Source organism: Syzygium oleosum, unplaced genomic scaffold (genome assembly GCF_021117445.2).
Source record: "Syzygium oleosum isolate NSW1041296 unplaced genomic scaffold, Sole_v2.1 Sole_v2.06, whole genome shotgun sequence".
In the NCBI taxonomy this organism is placed as follows: domain Eukaryota; kingdom Viridiplantae; phylum Streptophyta; class Magnoliopsida; order Myrtales; family Myrtaceae; genus Syzygium; species Syzygium oleosum.
This window is the reverse complement of record NW_026607490.1, coordinates 3,615,431-3,639,039: the sequence shown is the minus strand read 5'-3', so window position 1 is coordinate 3,639,039 and position 23,609 is coordinate 3,615,431. Positions and strand designations below refer to the sequence as shown.

At 38.9% G+C, this 23,609-nt stretch overlaps 3 protein-coding genes across 4 annotated transcripts in view; all 3 read right to left on the bottom strand.

Annotated features, from left to right (window-relative positions):
- The window catches only part of LOC115683025 (glycine--tRNA ligase, chloroplastic/mitochondrial 2), a 29,409-nt gene extending 22,658 nt beyond the window's left edge, over positions 1–6,751 (bottom strand). For both annotated transcript variants that reach the window (XR_008816792.1, XM_030607402.2), the window contains exons 1-11: positions 6,357–6,751; positions 6,045–6,095; positions 5,538–5,605; positions 4,828–4,909; positions 4,657–4,720; positions 3,705–3,760; positions 3,464–3,541; positions 3,212–3,286; positions 3,065–3,135; positions 1,297–1,413; positions 1,115–1,216 (exon numbers count right to left, since the gene is read on the bottom strand). Coding sequence is in view for 1 of the 2 variants with exons in the window: in XM_030607402.2 (XP_030463262.1) it covers positions 1,115–1,216; positions 1,297–1,413; positions 3,065–3,135; positions 3,212–3,286; positions 3,464–3,541; positions 3,705–3,760; positions 4,657–4,720; positions 4,828–4,909; positions 5,538–5,605; positions 6,045–6,095; positions 6,357–6,608 (1,016 nt within the window). In the remaining variant the exon portion in view is untranslated. The remainder of the gene's footprint in view (positions 1–1,114; positions 1,217–1,296; positions 1,414–3,064; positions 3,136–3,211; positions 3,287–3,463; positions 3,542–3,704; positions 3,761–4,656; positions 4,721–4,827; positions 4,910–5,537; positions 5,606–6,044; positions 6,096–6,356) is intronic.
- Positions 6,752–8,620: 1,869 nt separating this feature from the next.
- LOC115683027 (UDP-N-acetylglucosamine transporter ROCK1) lies at positions 8,621–13,727 on the bottom strand. The gene is made up of 7 exons (XM_030607407.2): positions 13,446–13,727; positions 12,331–12,379; positions 11,983–12,209; positions 11,170–11,368; positions 10,930–11,073; positions 9,606–9,680; positions 8,621–9,025 (listed from the first exon to the last, which is right to left on the bottom strand). The coding sequence occupies exons 1-7, from the start codon at positions 13,574–13,576 to the stop codon at positions 8,864–8,866; spliced, it is 987 nt and encodes a 328-aa protein (XP_030463267.1). The 5' UTR covers positions 13,577–13,727; the 3' UTR covers positions 8,621–8,863.
- A 939-nt stretch (positions 13,728–14,666) lies between these two features.
- Positions 14,667–19,617, bottom strand: LOC115683026 (oxidation resistance protein 1). The gene is made up of 8 exons (XM_030607406.2): positions 19,102–19,617; positions 17,599–18,128; positions 17,425–17,497; positions 16,682–16,762; positions 16,545–16,608; positions 15,588–15,675; positions 15,325–15,409; positions 14,667–15,138 (listed from the first exon to the last, which is right to left on the bottom strand). The coding sequence occupies exons 1-8, from the start codon at positions 19,222–19,224 to the stop codon at positions 15,055–15,057; spliced, it is 1,128 nt and encodes a 375-aa protein (XP_030463266.1). The 5' UTR covers positions 19,225–19,617; the 3' UTR covers positions 14,667–15,054.
- Positions 19,618–23,609: the final 3,992 nt, after the last annotated feature.

Genomic DNA, 23,609 nt, shown 5'->3' with positions numbered 1-23,609 from the left:
CCATCTCATTGAATCGCTTATCCCCAAAGCTGTAAGGGCAGTCCAACCACTGACAAAGTCTTCAAAGTGGCAATTTGGCACTCCGTACATCACATAGACTTGCTTTCTTTTCTTTAAAAAGAATGACTAAGAGCTTTTTCTACCACAACTTAGGAAACACAAGTATTTTGTAAGCTCATCTTCACCTCTTGCTCGCTATGTAAGATAACGACCTAGTGGATCCCAGAGGAGTCCATTCTCCCAATTCTTATGAAGCCCAAGATTTGGCCCCTTTACCTCCTCTTGCCTAATCAAGATGTGTTATTATAGTAACTTTGCCATGATTTCAATTACCTACGCATACTATGTCTCACAGTCTGAGCACTCAAACAATATAAACCATTAGAGACATGAAAATGGGATGAGAAAAGACATTAGGGTTCTTCTATATAATTGGAACTTCTTCATCAGGAGTCTCACCTTATCACTTCTTTCACCAGTAAAACTTGTCCAAACAGAAATTTGCTAGTCGTCTATTCAAGGAGCACAACAACTGCCTTTTATTCTCTTGGAACGAATGTTGCAATCCCCACACACATTAGGTCGTGGGTGGCAAAATTACAAGTTTGGGGAAACATTTGTAACTCTTCTCATACTTAATGGGACAAAGTTCGAAAACTAATAGTTCAAGATACCCACTACAACTCCCTTCATAGTGTTTTGGGTGTGGTACAGAATTGGAGTAGGGGGTATGGTAAGAGCAAACTGACCCTGAAATAGAGTCATTCTAGAAGTTTTTGATACACAACTCAAATGCTAAGCGAAATTACTTTTTAACAAAAAACAACACTTATGTAACTCCATGGACCTTCGTGGCACCAGTTAAAACATTGAAACCCCAAAAAATATTCCTACCTTACTGCTGGTTCTGAAAAGGCAAATCAGAACAGTTATCACAGCACTTTTTTTTATCACAATAAACATTGAGATCCTCCAAACCAGATTTGAAAAAGAAAATTGCCAATTCAACAATTTTGACATCATGCTGTATTCATCGAGGAAATCCTGAGCTTGCTAGAGTGGCATCTTATGCAGAAGTATTTAACTTTTTCAAGAGGTTAGCAGAAGACCATACCTCCTCATGCGACCAAAATATCTAGCACGTTCTGTCACCCCAACGAAGCCCCTTGAGTCTAAAATGTTAAAAGCGTGAGATGTCTTCAAAAGCTGATCATACCTAGCATGTTGCAGAGCAAGTGATCACTAGAACAAAGAGACACCTGGAGTTTTGGAAAAATCTCAAAAAACAAAACATACGCAGGGATTGCCAGGCCCAAACCAAGCAAGGAACGAGCTTCTTCCTCAAAAAAATCAAAGTGTTTTTGGAGATGATTAACACTTGCATGCTCAAGATAATAAGAGCTCATTTCTTTCCTGAAATACAATGACAAAATATAAGAGTCATCATCTGCAGCTTAAAAGTAAAGCAAATCAAAGCAGGGTGATGTTATGCAACAGCAAATTGATGAGTGAAAGGGAGAAAGTTACTCCAACTCATAACTAAAGAAGAAGTGTCATCTCAGCACAATTATATTTACATGTATCATTTTATCCTTTTTGTATCCTTTTGCAACACGAGCTCAACTTTTACATTCATCACTTTATCATATAGAATCTTTTTGCCACTGAAGCTCATCAAGCTTCTCTGATAGTTTGGCAGTAAATATAATTTACTGATTCAAAACGTGAGTGAAAACATGGACGAGTATAAACTAATCAACAAATGTTTTATAAGGAACTCAACAATTGTGAAAGTAAGGAAAACATATCAGTGTGAGTATTGTTATTATAATTTTGCAATCAAACTTCTCAAACCGAGCTCACTAGCCACTTTCCAATTTGTACATGTGCATTTGCATGGTCATTGTATGAATTAGGAGCTAAGTAAATTGGCCAGAGCAATAGTCCGCAGTATCAGGAGCAAAGGAAAAGCCAGAACCTGTCTTTTAAAGACCTTGAAAAGATGAGAGCACGTGGAAAACAATCCAAAGTTTGGGAATCTACTGAATTCTTTGCTGACTATCAAGATAATAAAGGTGCCAGCATTGGGCTTTAGCTGTTGGTATCAATATTTTATTCATCGTCCTAAGCCAAGGCCAGCCTTGAAGAGAAATTGGAGGCCGGTACCAAAACTAATTTCCAATCTCTGTTCTACATCAAGTACACAAAACAGATTGAAACCCTCCTCATAATAATTGAAATTCTTATTTTTCACCAAATCAATAAAAGATTCTCACAATCAAATATTGACCTGGTATGTTAATAGAAGACTGAATCTGACTTGGTAAGCCATGCACTTGTCTCGTACCATACTACTAGTGAAAAGTTATGATAGTCGAGGAAGGAAAAATTCTCCAGTGCATCTGCATGCCATTTGTCAAATGAAACCCATGAACACAAACTTTCTAAAGCAGCCCTTCCAAAAAACCTCCATTAAATGTGGCCAAAAAATTTCGGAATATGCCATTTCCCCCAACAGCTATGAGTAGGGAATCCTTTCGCCCCCATGACAAGTAAAATAATGAGGGGAAGATCGCAAAGGAATCCAAAAACCTCTTAGATCTCGGTAGGTGCCATTCCTATGAGTAGGGAATCCTTGTTCACAGAATCTAATCAGGACTCTCAGCCAGGTCCTTGTATATAATACATATATGTATGTATATATATGTATGTATATATATGTATGTATGTATGTATGTATATGTATGTATGTATGTATGTAACTTTGACATGAACGTTATTACAGTAAATTAGTCCTATAATAAAAAATTAGTGAGATTGGTGAATATTGATTGCGTGTTGAACCCACTTGATGAATATTTAAACATGATATTTACCACAATGAGGAGACGAACTTATCAGGGTTCCAAAGACAAGAACAACAAGTTCACAAGCGTTAAAAGGAGCTCTTACAATAATTAAATAGTAGCACAGCATTAACATTACATGCTTTCGAGGTCGAGAGAGAGAGAGAGAGAGAGAGAGAGAATATTAACAAGTATAAATGAGGCAAGTGTTAGCTTACTCATTCTCCAAGAACAGCTCACCATATGTGATTCCATCTGCGTATTTAATTTTTTTGAAATGATCAACTCCCTAAAAGAAATCCACAGTTAAGTTTAGGCAAACTGAATGAAGTATCCAAAGGAAGGATATACAAGAATTACCAGACCTGAAGCAACATCAGGATACGCTCAAGACCATACGTGATTTCAACAGATATTGGCATCAACTGAAGACTGCCAGCCTGAAGAATAAGGATAGAAGAACTGAAAACATAAGCATGAAACCTGAGACTTAACAAAATCACCACATTAGTGGCCTGAACCAGAAGAGGAGAAGGATTCTTAGAAGAGTATATCATGCCCATGAAAACCATGCTGCATGCTTGCAATAAACCTGATTAAATTCTAGGAAACAAAACCTGCTGGAAATAGGTGAATTGTGTTATTTCCATCCCATCCATCCAGACTTCCCAGCCCAACCCCCAAGCACCCAGAACCTGTGAGCAAATCACATCAAGGTTAGTCACCTGTGTGCAACATCAAAGAAAAATCCATAGAAATAATCAAGTTGCATCTTCGTAGATCTCATCAACATGATAAGTTGAAGAATGCAAAATCAGCGTGTACCATACGGACTTGATTGTCACAGAAAAAACTTACCGGACTTTCCCAGTTGTCTTCCACAAACCGTATATCATGTGCATTTATATCAATACCTGTCGATAAGAGAAGAATTCTAATGCTGAATATAATGTGCAGGAAAGGATGAACATCATCGAGAATAAGCATTCTGCTATTGCACTCAAAAGACAGCTCACAAAATCAAAATCCTTAGCTATGATTCCTTTTCATGTTTCATTTCTAAAACTGAAGGGCACCGACTAAGAAATTTAAATTCGGTCCCTCCACAGTGTAAAATGAAGTTCACACCGCTCACTCTTGGAAAAGTATCATGTGTCAGAATTTGGTTATGCAACAAATTCTAAAGTACACGTGACTCAAGGTATGGTGATTGTGTAAAAATCTTGTTTACACTAAAGGAGGAGCTCGTGAAAATCCTGACATAAATATCCATGCCTATTCCACTGAGAAAAAAAGGTGCTTTTTATTTGCTTATAAAGTACAAGGTCCATTTCTAAAAGGGCCCATCAAGAGAATCTAAACTACAGTTCATCCATGATCAGATGATCAACTATTGGATTAAAAATCTGAGTAACATGTGAACATATCTCGAGGCATGTTAGTCTAAAGAAAGAGAAAAAATATCTGTATGAATCTCCAATCTACACAAAAGACAGACCATTGATGTTAAACGAGCTAACTTCAAAGTTATGCCCTCCAAAAGCCAACATGCTTGTAGATTAGTTTAGCAGAAAACTCATAACAGAAAATCATGTTGGATTGTACCCAGCGAAAAAAAGGACAAAACTGCAAGGCAAAACAGTCACTACCATTTTATCTAGTAATCAACCTGAAAGCTTGGGTGCCAAAAATGAAGGCTAATAATTAACAATGTGAAGTAAGTTAGCACTCATTCACAGACAAGGTATAAGAACGTAATGCAGTCAACAAGGATGTATTTTAGGTGTGCTAATGAAGTTGCAGTCACTACCTAGTGCTGCCAGGCTACGAATAAATAGATCTTGTGAATTTCCAGGATCAGGCTTTAGTATTACCTGAGACCAGTAAGTACAAAAGACATCCAAAACTTATAAAAAATACAAACAGACAGCATCAAGGATCATACAATTGCATAACGATCAACAAGCCCAATTCAGTTAACCTGAAACTGAGTGTGCCGCTGGAGCCTGTTAGGATTTTCTCCATAACGACTATCATCAGGCCGGACACTGGGCTCCACGTACCTAATATAAGAAACATCAAAACATCAGCTTTTTATGTCAACATCTCGAAAATGTTCTTGAAAGACAAGCCACCATTAAATTTTTACATTAATAGAAAATATTTACATGATTATCTTGTGTAGAATTGAAATATCAGAAAACCTAGGACTTCCTGAAAATACCCTATCAAAATGCAACAGCATTTCTCTTCATCAATGCGTAGCTACGAGAACCATCAGAAGTAATCGTCTGACTCTCTAAAAATTATGCAGATAAATGCAAATTTAAGGCCCACATTCAAACAAGACTTGTTTGTCCGTGACAAGCTGCCACATCACAAAACTAGCATTTCTCCCGCACTGCAACGATAATCTGAGGATGACTGTAAATTCCATGAGAATCTAGAATAACAACTTATCTCTTAACTTATAGGTGCAATTTCAATCTCGTTTGATGGACCATCATAGAAAATGCAACATCTCTTATGGAATACCAATCTTGTTCTACAATCAATATAGCTCTGAATTTTCTCCAAAAATATCTTAGACTTGCGATGCAAATAATTGCGACTCAAGGATATGAATACGGGAAAAAGCACACAGGTTCTTTTTTAAAAGCAACTTTTATTGTTTAAAAAGAGCATACTTACGCAACATTCCACGGTTCTGGACCAAGAACCCTTAAATATGTCAGGGGATTCATAGTTCCTGCTCCTACCTGGTTAATGCAGGTGAAGGAAGAATGAGACATGTAATCAATTCACAATGGTCTGTGCAGCTCCTAACTTGTATGCATGGACAAAAGCATGATGACGCAAAAAAGAAATGGATGTTTCAACCATGTCTAAGCTATAGACCAGAAACCCTTTCTTGGCCATGATTAATTGGACCAGAGACCTTTACAATCTCACGGCAGAATTTCCCGCCTATTCTCGAGTGGACATGTGACAAATAGTACCCTATGCAGAACATAAAAAAAACCAGCAGACGCGTGACTTCTTTTGCCATTGCTACCACAATTTTTGTGAAGAACAGATGAACACCAACGAAAGTGTAAACACTAGTATGATCTCTAATCTACACTGACTAATCAATAAAACGTCACCAAAATCCATGAAGTCAAAGAGAAACGTGAACAATTCAATGCTACACGTTACCTCTGTGTTGCTGCACTGCATTATCGCACATCCAACTGAAGCCCAATACTCCTGTTACTTCCATGTCAATATCGAAAGAAGAGCTTAATAATTCGCGTATTACAATGTCGGCTAAATCTCAAACAATGGCAAGAACAACCATTTTCAGGGGGCAAAAGAAGAAAAGCATCGAGCTTTTGAGCACCCGGAGAGCTAAGTCCACTCGAGATTCGCGAAAACATCAATCAAGAACTGAACCTCAAATCCTATTGAATTTGCCCGCATTGAGGAGAGGAGAACACGGTTCAAAATGACGGATTTTTACGAACCCACCTGGAGACGCTGGATCGCCTGCTGGAAAGTCGGCGCCGCCTGCGGCTCCTGCGGCTCGGCGGAGCGGCGGTGCGGAGTCGCGGCGGAGGTCTCGCTGACGGCGGAGACGGGGGAGGAGTCGGAGAAACGGCGGGGGTCGAGCGGCCGGCGGAGGCGGAAGGAGCCCGGCGCGCGGGGGCCGAAGAGAGGGAGCTTCGCCGCGTGGGGCTTGAGGAAGGAGATGACCAAGGGGAGGGCGGCGAGGATGGCCATGGCGTTGTGCCCAGTGGCTAGCGGAAGCTGAGAGCGGCTCGAGAGAACCTTAGCCTGTTCCGAGCTTTTATCTCGGAGAAGTTAAAGTTCTGGTTTTTAGCAGGGTTGAGCCCTCTGACAAAAGAAAAAAACAGAAAACTGGACAGCAGCCCGCCATCCTTATGACTGCATTTATGGTTTTATAGTAGAGACGGTCCCTGAACTTTGGTTAAATATATAATTTAATTTTTGAATTTTTAATTTGTTCAATATAATTTTTAAATTTTAGTCTAATGTTCAATTTAGTTCATGAACTTTTAATTTTTTCAATATGATCCCTGAACTTTTGGTACACGTTCATTTTAGTCCATGAACTATATGAATATGTTCAATGTAGTCCATGATCTTAAATTGAGCAGTTTCATATAGTTCAGGGACTAAATTAAACGTGTACTAAAAGTTCAGGGACCGCATTGAACAAATTAAAAGTTAAAAGATCAAATTGATCATTAGGTTAAAGTTCGGGGGCTACATTGAACAAATTAAAAATTCAGGGACCACATTGCATGTTAAGCTAAAATTCAGAGACTATTTGTGTAATTTTCCCTATAGTTTACTCCAAGATTTTCTTGTTTTCTGGTCCTAAGCGAGATCTAAAAATGATTTATCCAGGACCTCGCTTGGATCTCGAAATCCTCAAGATGTAAAGCAACAAAAGAGTATTCCATTTCTCCCACGAAAACAAAAGATAGGGAGGAAATTGGGAGGTGTGAGGCGTGCCGCTTCAACACGTTGAAAAGAAGTTTTTCTTGTTCTTGTTTTTCTAAATGAGCTTGTGACTGAACTTTCATATCTTAAAAGTACTTAATTTTCATCCATTTAGTTTTACAATCTTGAAAAATATTTAATCAGGAAGTCATAACCTTTTTTTATTTTTCACGAAATTCATTGTGGTTTGAACCATTATAGAGGAATAAAATACGTGTATTGTGTTAATTATTGCGAAACAAATTTGATCGCGAGAACGAAGCAAAGACCCCCTGGGCAAGACGTGAAGGGTTATAGAGCCTACCGCGCCAATTTCAACACGACCGGCTTTAAGAATTCGCAGGCGCAGCGTCATAAACAACATAACTCACGTACACGTCTGATGTGGGACTGTTCACGTCAACAATAACGTGTGCTTGTGCTCATTCCCTCGAGAGCTTTCTTCAAACAGAGTCGGGCTCTGACTTTCGATTTTGATAATGAGGCCAAAGAAGAGAAAGAGATTTACGTAAATTTATCAACAAGAGCCGGCACATACTAACACATTTGATAATAGGAAATGAAATTACTCACTTGTTTGCAAAGAGCAGCACCATACCTACTATTACATATGATAATATTGCTTAAAGGAGAAGGGGCAGCTTTCTGAGAGATCACTCCATTTTACTCCAAGATAGTGAGCATAATGCCAATGCATGCCAACAAATTTGCTTAATTCGTCGCAGGTTTGCTTCGGACGGGTTGGTAACCCTAAAGATGCCCAGGTAAATGGTATTTGAGAGGAACATTGCCATTTAATGTAAAGTGGTAAAAGTACAGCTGATGGAAAGTTCTCAACACATCTGTATAAATTTCAGTTAGTCGTTGTGAGTTAAGTTATACATTGGAAACGAAAAGAGAATTAGTAAAGTAGAGCTGGGATCATGCAATTTAGAGTAACTTGACGAGCTTAAAATACATCAGTGCATGGTAATCAAAAGGAATAATGACAAACTCTTTACAGAAGTCGGCAAATTTGAAATAAAGAGGCAGTTATCACCATGGATAAATAAGTCCTCACTCTATACCGTTAAGGTTCATAAGAACAATAAGTCATCATGGATTGTAAATTCTCATGCGCCAGTAAATTTCTCCCATTCGTAGGAGAATATGCCTTTCAGACAAGAAATGTGTTGGTACATACTCAACCAAACCAAGTTGAACCCTCCAAAAAGATTCCAACATGGTATTCAAACGAACATCGGTAACTTAAGAAGGTCGGTAAATTTGACATGATGGTAATAACGACTTTCTTGAATAATAAGCTCTTGATCCTCAGTGTTAAATGCAAGAGAATATCTAGAAATGACAAAATTGAAGCAGAGACTACAGAAACATCAGAGAGATTGATTTTGTAGTAACTAGAATCTAAAACCTACCCAAGCTACAATTACCAGCTGGAAGATATGAATGATTAAATACAATTAGGGGCAAATCAAATATTCCCCTCATGCTCGGAACACTGCGATCTAAGCTTCCTTCTTTTTGATTTGGTACGGATACTTCTGGTATATAGAGATGCTACTGACGACAAGTGGAAGAGCAACAAGACAATACCATGAAGGCGGTTTCCCTTCAAAAATGAACTGCAGCAAGGCTGTAACTAGTAGCGCTGAAACAATAACAAACCCCTGCACAATTAAGACAGAATTAACCAATGTAAGTAATGTGCATACCATCAACAACACATGAAGGATCGATATATGAAAAGCAATGCAATATGAAAAAAAATTTGCTGTCTTCCACGGCTCATTCTCAAGGAAAAGTTCCCAATGACTGCCAAAAGCTGGCCAAACTAAATGCTTCCCCAAAATTTTGCATCATAACTTTAAAAGGGAGAAGATTCTCTACCCGTATTGTGCTTCCCTTGATGTCTTGATAATTCTCAACCTCTGATCAAAAGTCTCATTCTCATGAATTAATGGCTGAGATTTATTGAGGCACCAAGGGGAGCATCGTACAGAGTAAAAGATGCGCATTCATTTCTTAACATGGATGTGAAATTCTATTAGACATTTATCTTTCCCACTTTTACTAAATCAAGTAAATCAGCCTTTTCATTTAACATATGGCAATTTCATAATGCTTTCACCTCAAAAGTAATTACTTGACTATTAATTTGTTCGGCCAGTTAATAACCCAAGATACAGGACACATTGCAGGACAAAGCACATGGAGTTGCCACTGTAATGCAGCCGAAGCCGAACTTACCTTACGAACACCACCAGCATAGCTTGTAATTAGGCCAACGAGGATTCCACCAAGTGCATTAGAAATGACTGGGATCTGGATGAAACAAAACAAAAGGGCAAAAAATTCTCATCGGTCATTGCTGCTGAGAAACGTGAATTAGATGGTTGAACAGGTGGTTGAGAAGCCAAAGTTTATAGATAGAAACTTTTAAAAGCTGCTCATGTATGTACTAAGTAGTATTTTTGTTTGTTCCAATTCAAACCATGAAAATTCACATGCCAGGCAGTTGCCACAGAACAGCATGCAGTCACACCCTGAACAAACTCAAGCTGAATTATCAACAAAGTGCAACAGAACATTGATGCATAAACAGGCTGCAAAACCCATTTCACTAGCTAAATGTCTATGATCATTGATGCTGGGCCTAATGATTTTAAGGAACGATTAATCCAATGGAGTGCATAACAGTATCAAGATCCTACTTAGGCTGTTCCATTTTGAACATGAAGAATTTTCTATGGGTTTCATCCCTAAATTACAAATGCATTTAGGTACTCCATGAAAATTACTCTTACTACAGCTACTTAATCATAACCTTTCACCAACGAATGAAGCCCATTTCACAAGCCCACATCGAAGTGTAATGGATTTTTAACGCTGAGCCATGTTGTAATAAAAGAGCTTAAGCTTAGTTTCCCAGGTAGTTCCACTTCCTGCATGTATTGATTCTGTTCCCATTTGTTCATGGGTTTCATCCCAAAAATTCTTCCTGACCAAAGCTTGAGATGCTTTTGCTCCAAAAAACAGTAGTTTCAACTACTATATGAAATCAGTGAGAGTACTGCTGTCTCTCTCTCCAATTTAATTTGATGTCGTGTTTTTCAATTTAAGCACCTAGAAGAAAGCTATCTCAACCAGAATCCTACCTTTATGCTCTTTGAACAATAACATGTTTGCTAGTTAAAACTAAATAAATAAAATAGGCCTATGACCAAAGAGACAAAATCTGGATCTGTATGCTGAGAAAGGAACCCGAAAAAAAAATTCCCTTAGACACTTACCCCAGTCAGTGGAGTCCAACCATAAAAAAATCCATGTTTCCTGATGGCTTCTCCATCTGGAGACTTAAAAGTACTAGCAAGTAGACACAGGCATCCCACAACAGACATTTCTACTGTCATCAAGTCTATCTCAACCAGAATCCTACCTTTATGCTCTTTGAACAATAACATGTTTGCTAGTTAAAACTAATTAAATAAAATAGGCCTATGACCAAAGAGACAATATCTGGATCTGTATGCTGAGAAAGGAACCTGAAAAAAAAATTCCCTTAGACACTTACCACAGTCAGTGGAGTCCAACCATAAAAAAATCCATGTTTCCTGATGGCTTCTCCATCCGGAGACTTAAAAGTACTAGCAAGTAGACATAGGCATCCCACAACAGACATTTCTACTGTCATCAAGTACGACGAGTGCTTCTTGATCTGCAAAAAGGGAAAATGTGCAGCACAAAAGTAATAGTCATTGTGCAAAATCTTCAATGCAACTCATGACAGGTGACTGGATGTGTTTCCTATTACCTGAGAAGCCCATTGACACAGAGAAGAAGCCAGACCTGATAGCACAGAAGCTACCAGAACAGGAATAATCCCGTAAAAGAAAGTCTGGTCAGGGTTTCCACCACTAGATCCTTTGCTAGAACCTTCACCAATGCTTAAAAGAATGGCTGCGATTATCAATAACAAGAGGGCTCCTATCTGCCGGATTGATTGCTTTTGCCTACAAATGTGGCACCAAATATTGCTTTAGAAGAGTGGTCAGAAAAAATCAGGAATTCTAAATTTTTGAACAAGTTCTTTGTAACATTACTTGCTCCATCACTGTTATATGTGCATGTCCATATGTGAAGAGAGAGAGAGAGACAGAGAGAGACAGAGAGAGAAAGAGAAAGAGACAGAGACAGAGACAGAGAGAGACAGAGAGATAGAGACAGAGACAGAGACAGAGACGGAGGGAGGGAGGGAGGGAGAGAGGGAGGGATTCGTTTTTCAGTAAAAATTAGGAGCACTAAATTTATGTAAAGTACAAACGTAATACAATCTAGAATAACTAGATTTTCCCACAAAATTTAACCCCCATTTCGGCATGCTTAAAATATTTTGGTTGGAACCTGAAGAAGAAATCAAAGGCTCTTTGCCAACATACAAACATTCATTCTTGTCTGGCAAAACGTTCAATGTGATGCTCCAAAAGGCGCATAAAGTAATGGTGTTCAACAGCTAGGGCTATACAAACAGTCAATAAATATGGATAACCAGTTCAGGAAGATAGTATAATCATACACAAGAATTTTTTTCCAAAAACTAAAGATAAAGAGGGGTTAAGCAACAAACCTTAGGATGATATACATAAAGAAAGCAGTAAAAAAGATTTTGGTCTGGTTCAGCATTGAGAATGTTAGCGAATCGAGATTTTTGTAGGAAATCTGAAGTAAGCTATTCTGCAGTGCGTAAATAGCAGCAGGAAGTCCTGATGCAATCAGAGAATCGACCAAAGTCCACTGCTGGGAGAGTTTCTTCAGAGTACCTTCTTTTGCCATAAAAAAGACGGCAAAGACAACCTGAAAAATGAACAGAAGAGTTTCATTCTTCTCTCGAAGTGAATTGAAATAAATGGAATGAATAGTGAATGTAATGTGAAATGTGTAAGTATACAAAGAATGAGAGAAAAAAGGTGCTTACTTTTGCTACCTCACATGTCAAAACAGAGGTAGTTACAATGACTTCACGCCTGCAAAAAAAGATAAGATGAATTCAATGACTGGAGAAATGACGGAAGATCAGAGACTCCACTTTAGATGTACCGACAAAGGAGTTCACCAAGAAGGAACAAAACATTGCAATACAATCTCCATAGTTTGCAACAAATAGACAGATTTCAGGATCAAAGTTGGAAACACTCTCTGACAAGTGTCAATGTGTCATAACATATAATGAGGGACAATGATTTTTGGTCCTTAGCAAGAATTGAGAAGGCGCAAAGGATAATATCTCGACTCAATTATGAATATGATGCTTGAAGACTTTGACCTCCCCGAAACCTGTATTGTGTCATTATGACATCATTATAGTTAATCACATCAATGTACTAACAGCCATTACATGTTCATGCATAATCACTTCCCTTAAATAGGACCAATCATTCACAATAAACAATCCAAGATGGCTAGGGCTCCATTGTCCAGTTTCCTCAGAAGCATAAAAAAATTCAAGTGAAAAAAGGAACCATAACAACTATGCCCAGCGAAGAGCCAACTCCCATTTTAACTGTAGAGCCGCATAGAGAAAGAAGCACCTCTCCTATCTCCAAAAGCAACACTAATAAACATTAACGTTATGGCTCGGCCTCCCCAAAAGAAAAATTTGACTATGGCCTCAGTTTTTATGCTTCAAAGAGGTCTAGTCTAATAGGCAATTTGACAGAGCAAATAACCCACCTCTGATTTACTGACCCTGCTAAAGCTCTTCACATACTGATTACAGCTTAGCACATGATTTTCCAGTGATCATTACTTACAAACTAAATGAGGGTACCGACCCAAGAATCCCAACGTGCACCAACATAAGAAAAATCAACATTTTCCACCAAAAGAGCAAAAATCAAGAACAAAAGCAAAGCACCCACTATCGTTCAAGAATCGAAATTCCCAAGAAACAACTCACAACCTATCACCCTCGGATCAACTAACAACGTCGAAAAGGCCCCGTACAACCCCACACCCAGAAAGCGAAATCCGCAAATTCGACCCACGGATCAAACCCGCAAGCGAAGCACTTGAAGTCAGGAAGCAGCCCACCTGATGAACCACCTGGAGATCAGAGGTTGCAAGCCGTACTGGAGGGTGAGCAAGAGCGAGTAGAGCCAAATTCTTGCGCTGTTGGCGCTCGAATTCTTCGCGGACTGCGTCGATTTCGGGGAGGTCGCCATTCGGGAAAAAGGAGCCTCCTTTTTTTGCCCTTGGGTTGGCGACCCCTTCCGACCGATTATCGTTTGTGTCCAAGCAAGAGGAAGAACCAGCGCCAATCTTGTGGATTTGTCGTTGGTTATATTACAAGGAAAGAATCTAAAAACCTTGAACCATCGGTCAAGTCTCACACCTCACTTCCTTTTTTCTTTTCTCATATATTAACAATTACAATTTAAATGTATTATTATTTGATCAAGTCTCACACCTCACTTCCTTTTTTCTTTTCTCATATATTAACAATTACAATTTAAATGTATTATAATTTGATCGGATAACACAAGTGAGTGTTACGAGCCCTTATAAAACATCGCCGATGACACAAATGGTCCACGTACTTTGACCTAATGTGTAATGTGGTCCTCAAATTTTTAATTTATCAACAATATAATTCATGAACTTTAACTCAATATCCTTGAACTTTTAATACATATTCTATCTAGTCTATAAACTTGATTGGAAGAATGACATTGAATATTTCCATGTAGTGCAAAGATTAATTTGAACATGTATAAAAAATTTAGGGACCACGTTGAACAAGTTAAAAAATCAGGTATGACGTTACACGTTAAGTTAAAGTTTATGAACCACATTGTACATTTAGCTTAAAGCTCAAATAATATTTGTGTCATTATCCCTTTCTATTAGTGATATGCTGTCACTACTTCTAGAGCCACATACTTTCTTCCAAAAAGTAATTTTGTAGCGAGGTCTTTCCATTGGTATTAATATTACTAATTTTGATGATTCTACACAATAATTTTTTTTTTGACAATATCGTGGACAAACTCAAAGTCAAGAACATTCCTGATTTACAAACAAAGACATTCAGATTTAGCAACTCATTTTTATCGCTTAATTTATTTATTTTCTCTGTAAAAAGATGGGAAGAGACTTCTGGCGTAGCAATTCTATCGAACATCACTATAGAAATTTCACTATTAAGCTCGCACCAAGTGTACATTAGACCTTGTTCATAATATCCACATCGATTTTAGATTAAGTGAAGATTTTGTGGAAGTGAAAGGGAAAAGGAAATGAGCTAGTCTTGCATTGATTTGAACAATCCAAGCTGCTTAGATTATATTTACAGATATGAGACAAAAGAGAGAAAAACATGATGCCTGACTCTGAGTTTTGGTGCACTCCTGCTATACACGGGGTAAGATGCAAAACATGTATGAGGACTATACAACAGGTAGAAACAAGGGTTAGTAGGTGCAAAACAACATTCCCTCAAAATGGACTGGATGTGTGATCATCCCAACCCTTACAAAAGACCCACATGGGACTCAGGGCGATCGGTCATTGTGATCACGTTCAGTGGTGCACCGGGTCTAGGCAAGTATTTCATCATCCGGTGCCAGTGATAATATACACAATCAGATGTAATCAGTGCTCCCCAACCATTATCGGAAAGTTCAGATCGTGATTCACAAGGTTACCATCGGCAAATGCCAGGGGACTCTGTTCGGCTAAGAGCGAGCATCTCTTCGTACTTGGAAGTATATACGAAGCCCCACAACTGCAAAACATAGGAGCAAATGAACGTAAGGAGGCCAAATAAGCTAAATTTTATGAACAATGCTAGGTATAGTAAGACTAATTATAAAAATTATATTGATAAGTCTTAGTATGTTTAGCATTACTTAAAATTCGTTTTATACCCTTTTCAAATCACACTAGCACACATGTCATAGAGCTTGCCTACCTCAATTTCCTTTACTTCAAAGTCTTGAGAGCCGGCAAGACAAGGATTCCCATATGTTTCCGAGACTGAGCTCGATCCAATTAACCTAAACAAAAATGAACAATAATTAGCTATTGATCATTGGGTAATCTTACATGTCACCAACTTCTCTATAGTGCTTAGTTCTCTTATAAAGGAAAGTAACAAGACATAAAATAAAAGAAAACTTGGAGAGTACAGAGAGGGGAAAAGAAAATGATACGGAGCAAGGGAAGAAGTCTCACAGATCGCCATCCAAATAGATTGCAAAGTGGCCGCCCCCACCAATCGCTAAAAAGTCAGATGAGCACAGAGTGTAATACCGATTGGCCCCTGTTTATATGCAGTTGTCAGGTTGCATGCACCTTGGCAACTGTGCGTTTCTAACCATTGTCGCCAGGAAGGAAATATACAGGAGAGGAACAAAACATGGTAGGGCAAACTAAACTAGCGCTTGAAGGCAGGAAACATAACATGGTTAACAATTCCATTCACAACCACCTCTATCCAAGGAGACATGCACAACTATTGCTACTTCATTATAGACATCAATTTAGAGAGAGAGAGAGAGTAGGAATTGAAAGAACCAGATTTTAGGAATTGATATCTTTTTCTAATTCTTGAAATTGGCACCTAATTTTGGGCAAGCTATACTGTGTTTGAGAGCTAGGGTGTCTAGATATACTTTTACTTTTCGCTTATTCCAAATCGTGCAGCGTTCGCACTTTGACTTTCTTTTAAAGTACTAAACACCCGAAACTTTCATAATATACAAACGTTGGTACGTAAATTCCCATATAATTTTTTCATAATTTTTAGAAATTTGGATCATATTCTATATTTTGGCTGAAAAACCTGAAAGTACTTTCTACTTAATTCTAAACAAACAAGCCCTCAGTCTGAAAGGACACGTGATGATTCAATTTGGTCCCCAATTTCGGTCAATGAGCCTCTGGTTCATGGTTCACGCATCGATGTAACGACAATGAATACAACAAATTGTTTGTTATTCGAAGTTAATTAGTTTCTATTGCTGAATTAAGAATTCTAGTATGAAAGTACGCGACCATAGTCAAGCACAAGCTAATGTGGCATAAAAACTCGTCAATGGTAAATGATTAATTTTGATGCAAACAAATTAGAGCCATCGAAAGTTTGACGAAATAAATTCCTAGATGGAAAGGAACAGGAGAAATTAGTACCTGTAGGGCGGTATATAACTGGATGGCCAGGTGTGTCTGTGAAAACAAAAGTGCTATTCGTTCCCTGTTGAAAATCTAGGGTGAATAATTATCTATGTTGGAGAAAATTTCAAACAAGGAAACTCATGAATGCCCACCTGATATTTTCTCTTATTGTTTGGTCTAAGTGGTGCCTCCACTAAGCTGCCAAATACTGCACCTTTACGGTCTCCAACTACCTGGGCGAGCATTTGCAGGTCCATAAGAGTTCTTTCAAGAAACATACAAAGAGAGAGAGAATAAAGCATCAAGGAGACCAATTATATGGTTATTGTCAAAATTGCAGTTCAAAGTTATAAAGTGAAGCAAAAGAGGACTTATCATCTCAAACAAACCTAATAGAGCTCACATGCATGAGAACTCACATTCTCAGGTTGCTCAACAAAAAAACTGTTTGAGACATTGGAAGTACTTGTATCTGAGAAACTACAAGTAGAGAGAATTGTCAGTAGCAGTTCATGCTTTAATTTTTGGTCCACTGATTGTGATTTGATGTGCTCTTGTGGATTGGCTATTTAAGGAGTTTGACAATATGTCCAACCTCCATAATGACTGAGAAAAGAGTCTTGAATGATGAGCTTATTTTTATTGACATAAAATCAGGGTCTTAAAAACTCTTGAAGCCATAAAAAAAAGTACTTATCAGGTGCTTCATAAAAGCCAAGCAAAAAATCACCATAGCTAACTATAGTGATGACATCTAATTTGCATGTGTGTCACCAAGCAAAAAGGGTTCTTTGGTATGCTGAAGTATGTGACTAACTCTTGTACTCATGCTCTTCAGAGGCAAAGACATGAAGAGTATCAACTCATTTCTAAACAGAAAGTAGTAAAATTTTACCAGCAAGCTGAGTCCAGGCCAAAGCATGCTTCTCCTATACAAAGTAGAAAGTGATATGCCATGCCTCCATGTACTGCAAAGTTATGACACATAAATTTAAGAGCGCTTCTTTAATAAGATGAAGTGAGATACCAGTTACAGAAAGATGCAAAACTGAAGCAAATATGGCCATACCTGTACAGCAACAACCACTTTCTCCCCTGAACAAGTGCAGGAAGTGACGTATAAAGTACACTACGTGTTTTCTCTGAAAGCAGCAATGAAGGTTCTGACATATCTGGAACATCAGTCAGAGCCACAGGCTCTGTCTCATCCTGCAATTGCCTCATCTCAACTCCAGGAACCATAACTTCATTTACATCGCTATCGCCTTTCTGTTCTTGATTCCGGTACCCAGCAATCTTTGCTGCCTGGTTAAAAGCTTTACCCAATGATTGCTTCCCTCTAGAGAACAAGCTTTTCTTGCCACCACTTTCCTTCCTAGGCACGTCAGATGCTTCTTTCGATGCAGCAACCACTTCACCGTTTACTTGCTCATTATCATTTTTCCCTTCAACATTGGGATCGTCTCCAGGCTCAGATGATGTCAAGAGAGAGTAAAGAAATGCTGTGAAAGACGATGTATCGGGACCATCGACTAAATCTTCCGAGCCCTCTTCTCTGATTGAATCTAGTTGGCTTCTTCTAGAGTCACTTTCATTATCCTATAAAAACAGGCAATTATGAGCAGCTGCTGTTAATGTAATCTTTAAACAGCAAAAGCCACCATAAACACCAGAAGTAAAGGAAAACTGCTGTTTAATGCAGATGTTGAGTAATGCCAAATTATCTCTTAACTAGGTTTTAAAATCCCTTCTTACATTATCTTGAGCATGTAAATATCAGAGAGTCAGCAATTTCTGACCAAATAAATTCATTGGCATGCAATAGTACCATAGAAAACCTCTACGATTTAGCTTTCCAGGTGTCTCAACACGGAATCGTGTAGCTGTTATCTAGTTTGAGTAACTCTATATAAACCATCACAATCTTGGTTATTCACGACAAAACACAATCAGCACAGCAGGAGCAGGTATATTTGAGTTGACAGAAATAAGAAAAAGATGATCTTGCCTATCTACAGAATCTTCAGAACCATCTATCGGGCTTTGTATTGCGCGTAACATGCATTTTCCTATTAAATAGCGAGCAAATTGCGAGGGCAATTTAGCAACTGAGCTGACAACATATCATCCCAAAATATCTTCACCAATTTTTCTTACGGTCTTCTACTACACACAGACACCGAACGAGCGAATACAGTACAGAAACTCCGTAGATGGAGTGTTTTCAGCCAGCAGTTCCTAGCTAAGCTTTGACTTCTAATTGCACGACCCATCAGCAGTAACAAGTGCCGTAATTCAGATGCAATCGATATCGAGTCACATGGAAGCGCGGAATTCACCCCCGGACCATCAAGAAAATTCAAGCCGACGAACCATGAATCACGAAAGAGAAAAACTTCAAGCTCTAGAGCAAACATAACCCTGTAAAGAAACCTCAGCAATGGACGTTTGACGGACTCCGAAAAGGAGGGTCAATTCAACAATGGAGCCCAAAAACAGAAACTCAAAACAAGAAGGCCCATAAAAGAAAAAGAAAAGCTTCAAGAAAGCAGCTGAGGGAGGGGAGACTCACGGGAGATTGAGAGGGAGGAGATGGCTTGGAGGAGGGTTTGTCAGAGATTGGGTTGAGAAGAACAGTGGTGAGATCAGAGACGAAGTGGGCAGCTTTACTCCTGAGCGATCGTTGCCTACCCATTTTCAGGACAGACCGAATCACCCCCGCCGCATATATTAGTCCGAGAATAACACGATGCACTGAACTCCCCCCACGAAGATATTCCCCACTACCCAGAAAAGCAAGAAAACCCAAGAAGCATCAAATCGAAAGTGGGAGGATTCCTTCTCGACTTTCTTCTCCTCCCCCCACACTTCAGCTCGCTTTCTTTCCTTCGTTTCTTTCTCCCCTCTTGACTTCTGCTGACCTCCAAAAAACCAAGAAAAGAAAGATCTTTTGTCCCCGGTTTCAGGTCGCCATGGATATAGGGAGCAAGAAGAAGGAGGGCATTCGAGTTTCCATGTTGCGACTCGGGTGGGCGCCGCTGATCGGTTCGCATTTCACTGTCAATGCGTTTTCTTCGAGGACCGAGTGATTGGAACGCACGCAAGCCGTTCGGTAAAAGGCCAAAAGCTACTCTCGGATAAAAACCAACACACGGCCCTCGCTCTAACCGAGCTAATAGATTTTCTAGGCCCCACGATCGGGTCGGCCCAACCCAACATCAGGCTTAAGGCTACTTTGGAGAGATGAGCAACACAGACCGATCGAACCTAAAACTACCCAGACCGGACCAGACTGGCCAAGGACATTGGTCTAGTGTTCAGTTCCATAAAATTGGAATTAGTGATTTTTGGTCCGGTCCTCGATTCCAGAGGGAACCGGATCGACTTGACCGGACCAATAATTTTTTATTTATTTCCCTTCCCTTCTCACTTGTCCCACTCTCCTCTCATCCTAGTCCGGATGCGGTGTCAACTGATTTCTTTGGTAGTTTCTTATCTCTAGCTTCCATGAGTAGAGCTCGATAGCCTCAATCTTGTTCGCTGCTTCCCTGCCTCCCCCTTGAAAGAAAACTCAAAAGTTGAACTTTGCCTCCTGGCTCCTTTAATTCATAGGCTTTCTTTTTTTTCTTCCCCAAATTGTCCAGAAGTGTTCATAGCGATCGAATTGAAACTGGAACATTAATCTAGAAGGTCAAAAATTTACTTGTCATCCTTAGCAAATCTCAGTTATCATATGATAATTCTCAGATATGGCTAAGTGTTCACTAGACGGGCTCTTATTGTTTTATGCCTAGGAATTATGGAACTGCCTAGTAACCAGATTAGACCGGTCCTAGGACCAGGCGGTCCAGTCCCAGTTATAGAATTGGGAACCGATCCTTTTGGTCCGGTTCCGGTTTCTTGGTGGGATTGGACCGGATTGAGAACCGATCACTCCTATTTTGGAGAGCACCCTAGTGATGAAAATGCAAGGAAAAGGTATAAAAATCAGTGTTTGTTTGAATTAAAGAATTTTCTACGAATTAGTTTTTCGGACTTTCACATATTTGGTTTGTTGAAAATAATTACCTTATAGAAAATCATTCACGGTCAAAAAACATATTCATGCTTTGTAAAATAAGGAAAACGAATTCTCTAAGGAAAAAAGGGGAAAATATTTTCCTTCAAAATGATTTACTTGGATAGTATTTTTTTTTATCGCGAAATTTTCCTTGCAGTAAACACGTCCTTAGGAGAAGAAAATTTTAACTTGTTCAAAGTTATTCGCTCAAATTTTTATGACCCCATTTTCTAAACATAGCCTAAGGGGAAGAAAAAAGCAGTCATAATTTACCTTGAAGGTAAAATGTTCATTGGGGGTTACTATGGATGTTCACCTATAGTATTGTACAAAGTAAAGAGCTTTTTCTACTTTTAACAGAACCCACTTGTTTTTTTTTCCACAAATATCCTCAGTTAATTGTCTCATAAGTATTCTATTCATAAACAATTGTATCAATTCATAATTTTATTTTATCTCTCACGTACTTCAATATTCAAATTTGAATTTTTTCCATCCCACCAACACATTCTAAAAAAAAAAATCTATCGATATATTTTTCTCTTTCCACGTATATTAATTCATTTTCTCTGTATTGTGTGTATTTATTAATAACTTATTTCTCCTTCCTAATTTATTTGTTTTTTTATGTCAAAATACGATTTCTTATTATATCACAAACTGGACTTAGCCAGCAGGGCCCAAACAGGGGCGTCATTACATAGCAATGCCCAAAGGGCCTGAGGAGGAACAGAGCCAGTCAGATGGAAGACATTTCTTTCTATGAGCCCGTGCTATCAACCACAGAATTTGCAGTTCTTGGACAAAAATCCAGGCCCACGCCCTGTACCCTTGAAAGTAGACAGGAGCATTCCGTTATAAGGGCCCTTACTTCCCAGCTGATCTGCTCTCCCTGATTCAGTGCGCTTATCAGTTCTATACGGTCCGACTCCAGTTCCACTCTTTTCAACTTTGTTCTGTTCAACGTACTTGAGGGCGGCAAGAAGAGCTAGGGTTTCGATTCGTGCCGGGAGGATGCTCGGATGTTCTGGATGAATCCATCAACAAGGCGGCCGGATTTTCATCGACAAATGAAAGCTATCGCACCGTTCGTTAATCCTTCACGAAAAGACCCATCAACATTGATTTTCAGGATACCCTCCGCCGAAGTTGTCCATGCTTGTGCTGAGGTAAGATCTACTCTCTTTTCTGCATTTTTAGCTCGAAAGCCCCATTTTTAGCACTTTGGTGCATTATCCAAGCTTATTCCACTACTTCTTTTGCATTCGGCTTAACTCCTCTGAAAATCTGGTTGTTTCGGGCTTAAGATTTTTCTTTGGATCATATGTCAAAACGCAATTCCATCTAAGGAAAATCTATGAAAGAGAAAGTTTGTTCCTAACCCGGTGTGTGACCTGTGTCGGAAGGAAGTAAAATCGGCTGAACATATACTCTTGCTTTGCCCCTGGACAGAACTCGTATGGTTCGACCCTACCCTCAAAATCCGAAATTTATTAGAAGGGGTTACTCGAATCGATGCGTGGTTGACGAATTTCATCATCAATCCGAAGGAACTACCTGAATTTGAGGTTGTGGCAATTATTTTGTGGCATGTTTTGTTGCGCATACGCACATTCGCCACCTTACATACTGAAGGTGCTTAGCATTATTTCAAAAATCTTATATAAAGTGATTATATGATCACGTAAAAAGGTTCACATGCTTTAATTAAATTTTTTCCCTATATATTAAAAAGAATAAGGCACGAAAAGTCTCGAGCTACGCTTGTTGGGAGATTCATCTCGAACTTTTCTATATCATAAAAAAATTTCAAATATATATTCACGTGACACATGTATCCTTTATAATGATTTCATCGAAAAGCACCATTAAAAATCCTACATGGCAGCTGAGATGGATAAATGATGACAAACGGAGCTAACGTGACAGGTAAATTGTCAGACTACTCGATTCTTGACATCGGCTCATTCAAGAGACAAAAGCAAATGATTAGACATGGGAAACAATCGCACTCTGTCCAACCCATATCGACTTCATTAAGCGATAATTTCTCTTAGCCTCTGTGATTCCTAGAAACAGAAGACAACAGAAAGAAAGATGAAAGACATGAATTTGAGCTTCATTTGGTTATGATACAAACGACTATACTTGAGTAATTCATTCAGTAAAAAAAATCTAAAATAAAGAAGAAATAAAGAAAGAAAGAGGGGCTGGCTAAGCAGACTTTCCAAGTTCATCAACCTAGTTTAAAATGTCATAAATCTATTGTATTTTTGCTAATTCAGTTCTAAACCTTTTCAAATTTTGCCAATTGAGTCAATCTGATCAATTTTGATCGGAAATTGATAACGTGGACGCTGACTATCTTATGTGGTGGGGACGACGTTGACGTTGATGATTTTAAATAATACTTCAATGTTTTTAAAGAATTTTTCTATTTTTTTCATTCTTTTTTCCTTCTTCTCTACTTTCTTATTGTGGCCAGCGAGGGCTGGCACTCCCTTGCCCGGCCTCGCCAAGTTGGGGGAGGCCAGCCTTGCTCAGATCTAGGCTAGTCTGCCTCGCCCGCGGCCGGCGAGGTAGGTTGCCTGCAGCTGCAATGGCCTCCCCTAGACCTAGGCGAGGGCCAGATAGTAGGAACGCGGTGAGAAAGATAAAGAGAAAGAAGATAATAAATAAATAATTCAAAAATTATTAAAATATCATTTAAATTTTTCCACGTCAGCGTTAGCCATGCTACGTAGGACAGTCGTCATCCACGTTAGCAATTTTCCGGTCAAAATTGGCAGAATGAACTCAATTGGCAAAACGTGAAAAATATTTAGAACTGAATTGACAAAATTAAAAGGTTTATGACTAAATTGGCAAAAGTACAATTTTTTGAACAATTTTCCCAATCTTCTAAGATGGGCCGTGCCAAGAACAGCCGCCTCCATCGTCAAAACCGCTCAAACCCTCATTGCCACTCACTACAGCCCTTGGAGGGCACATTGCCGTCGCCTGAAACACCGCTGAAATCG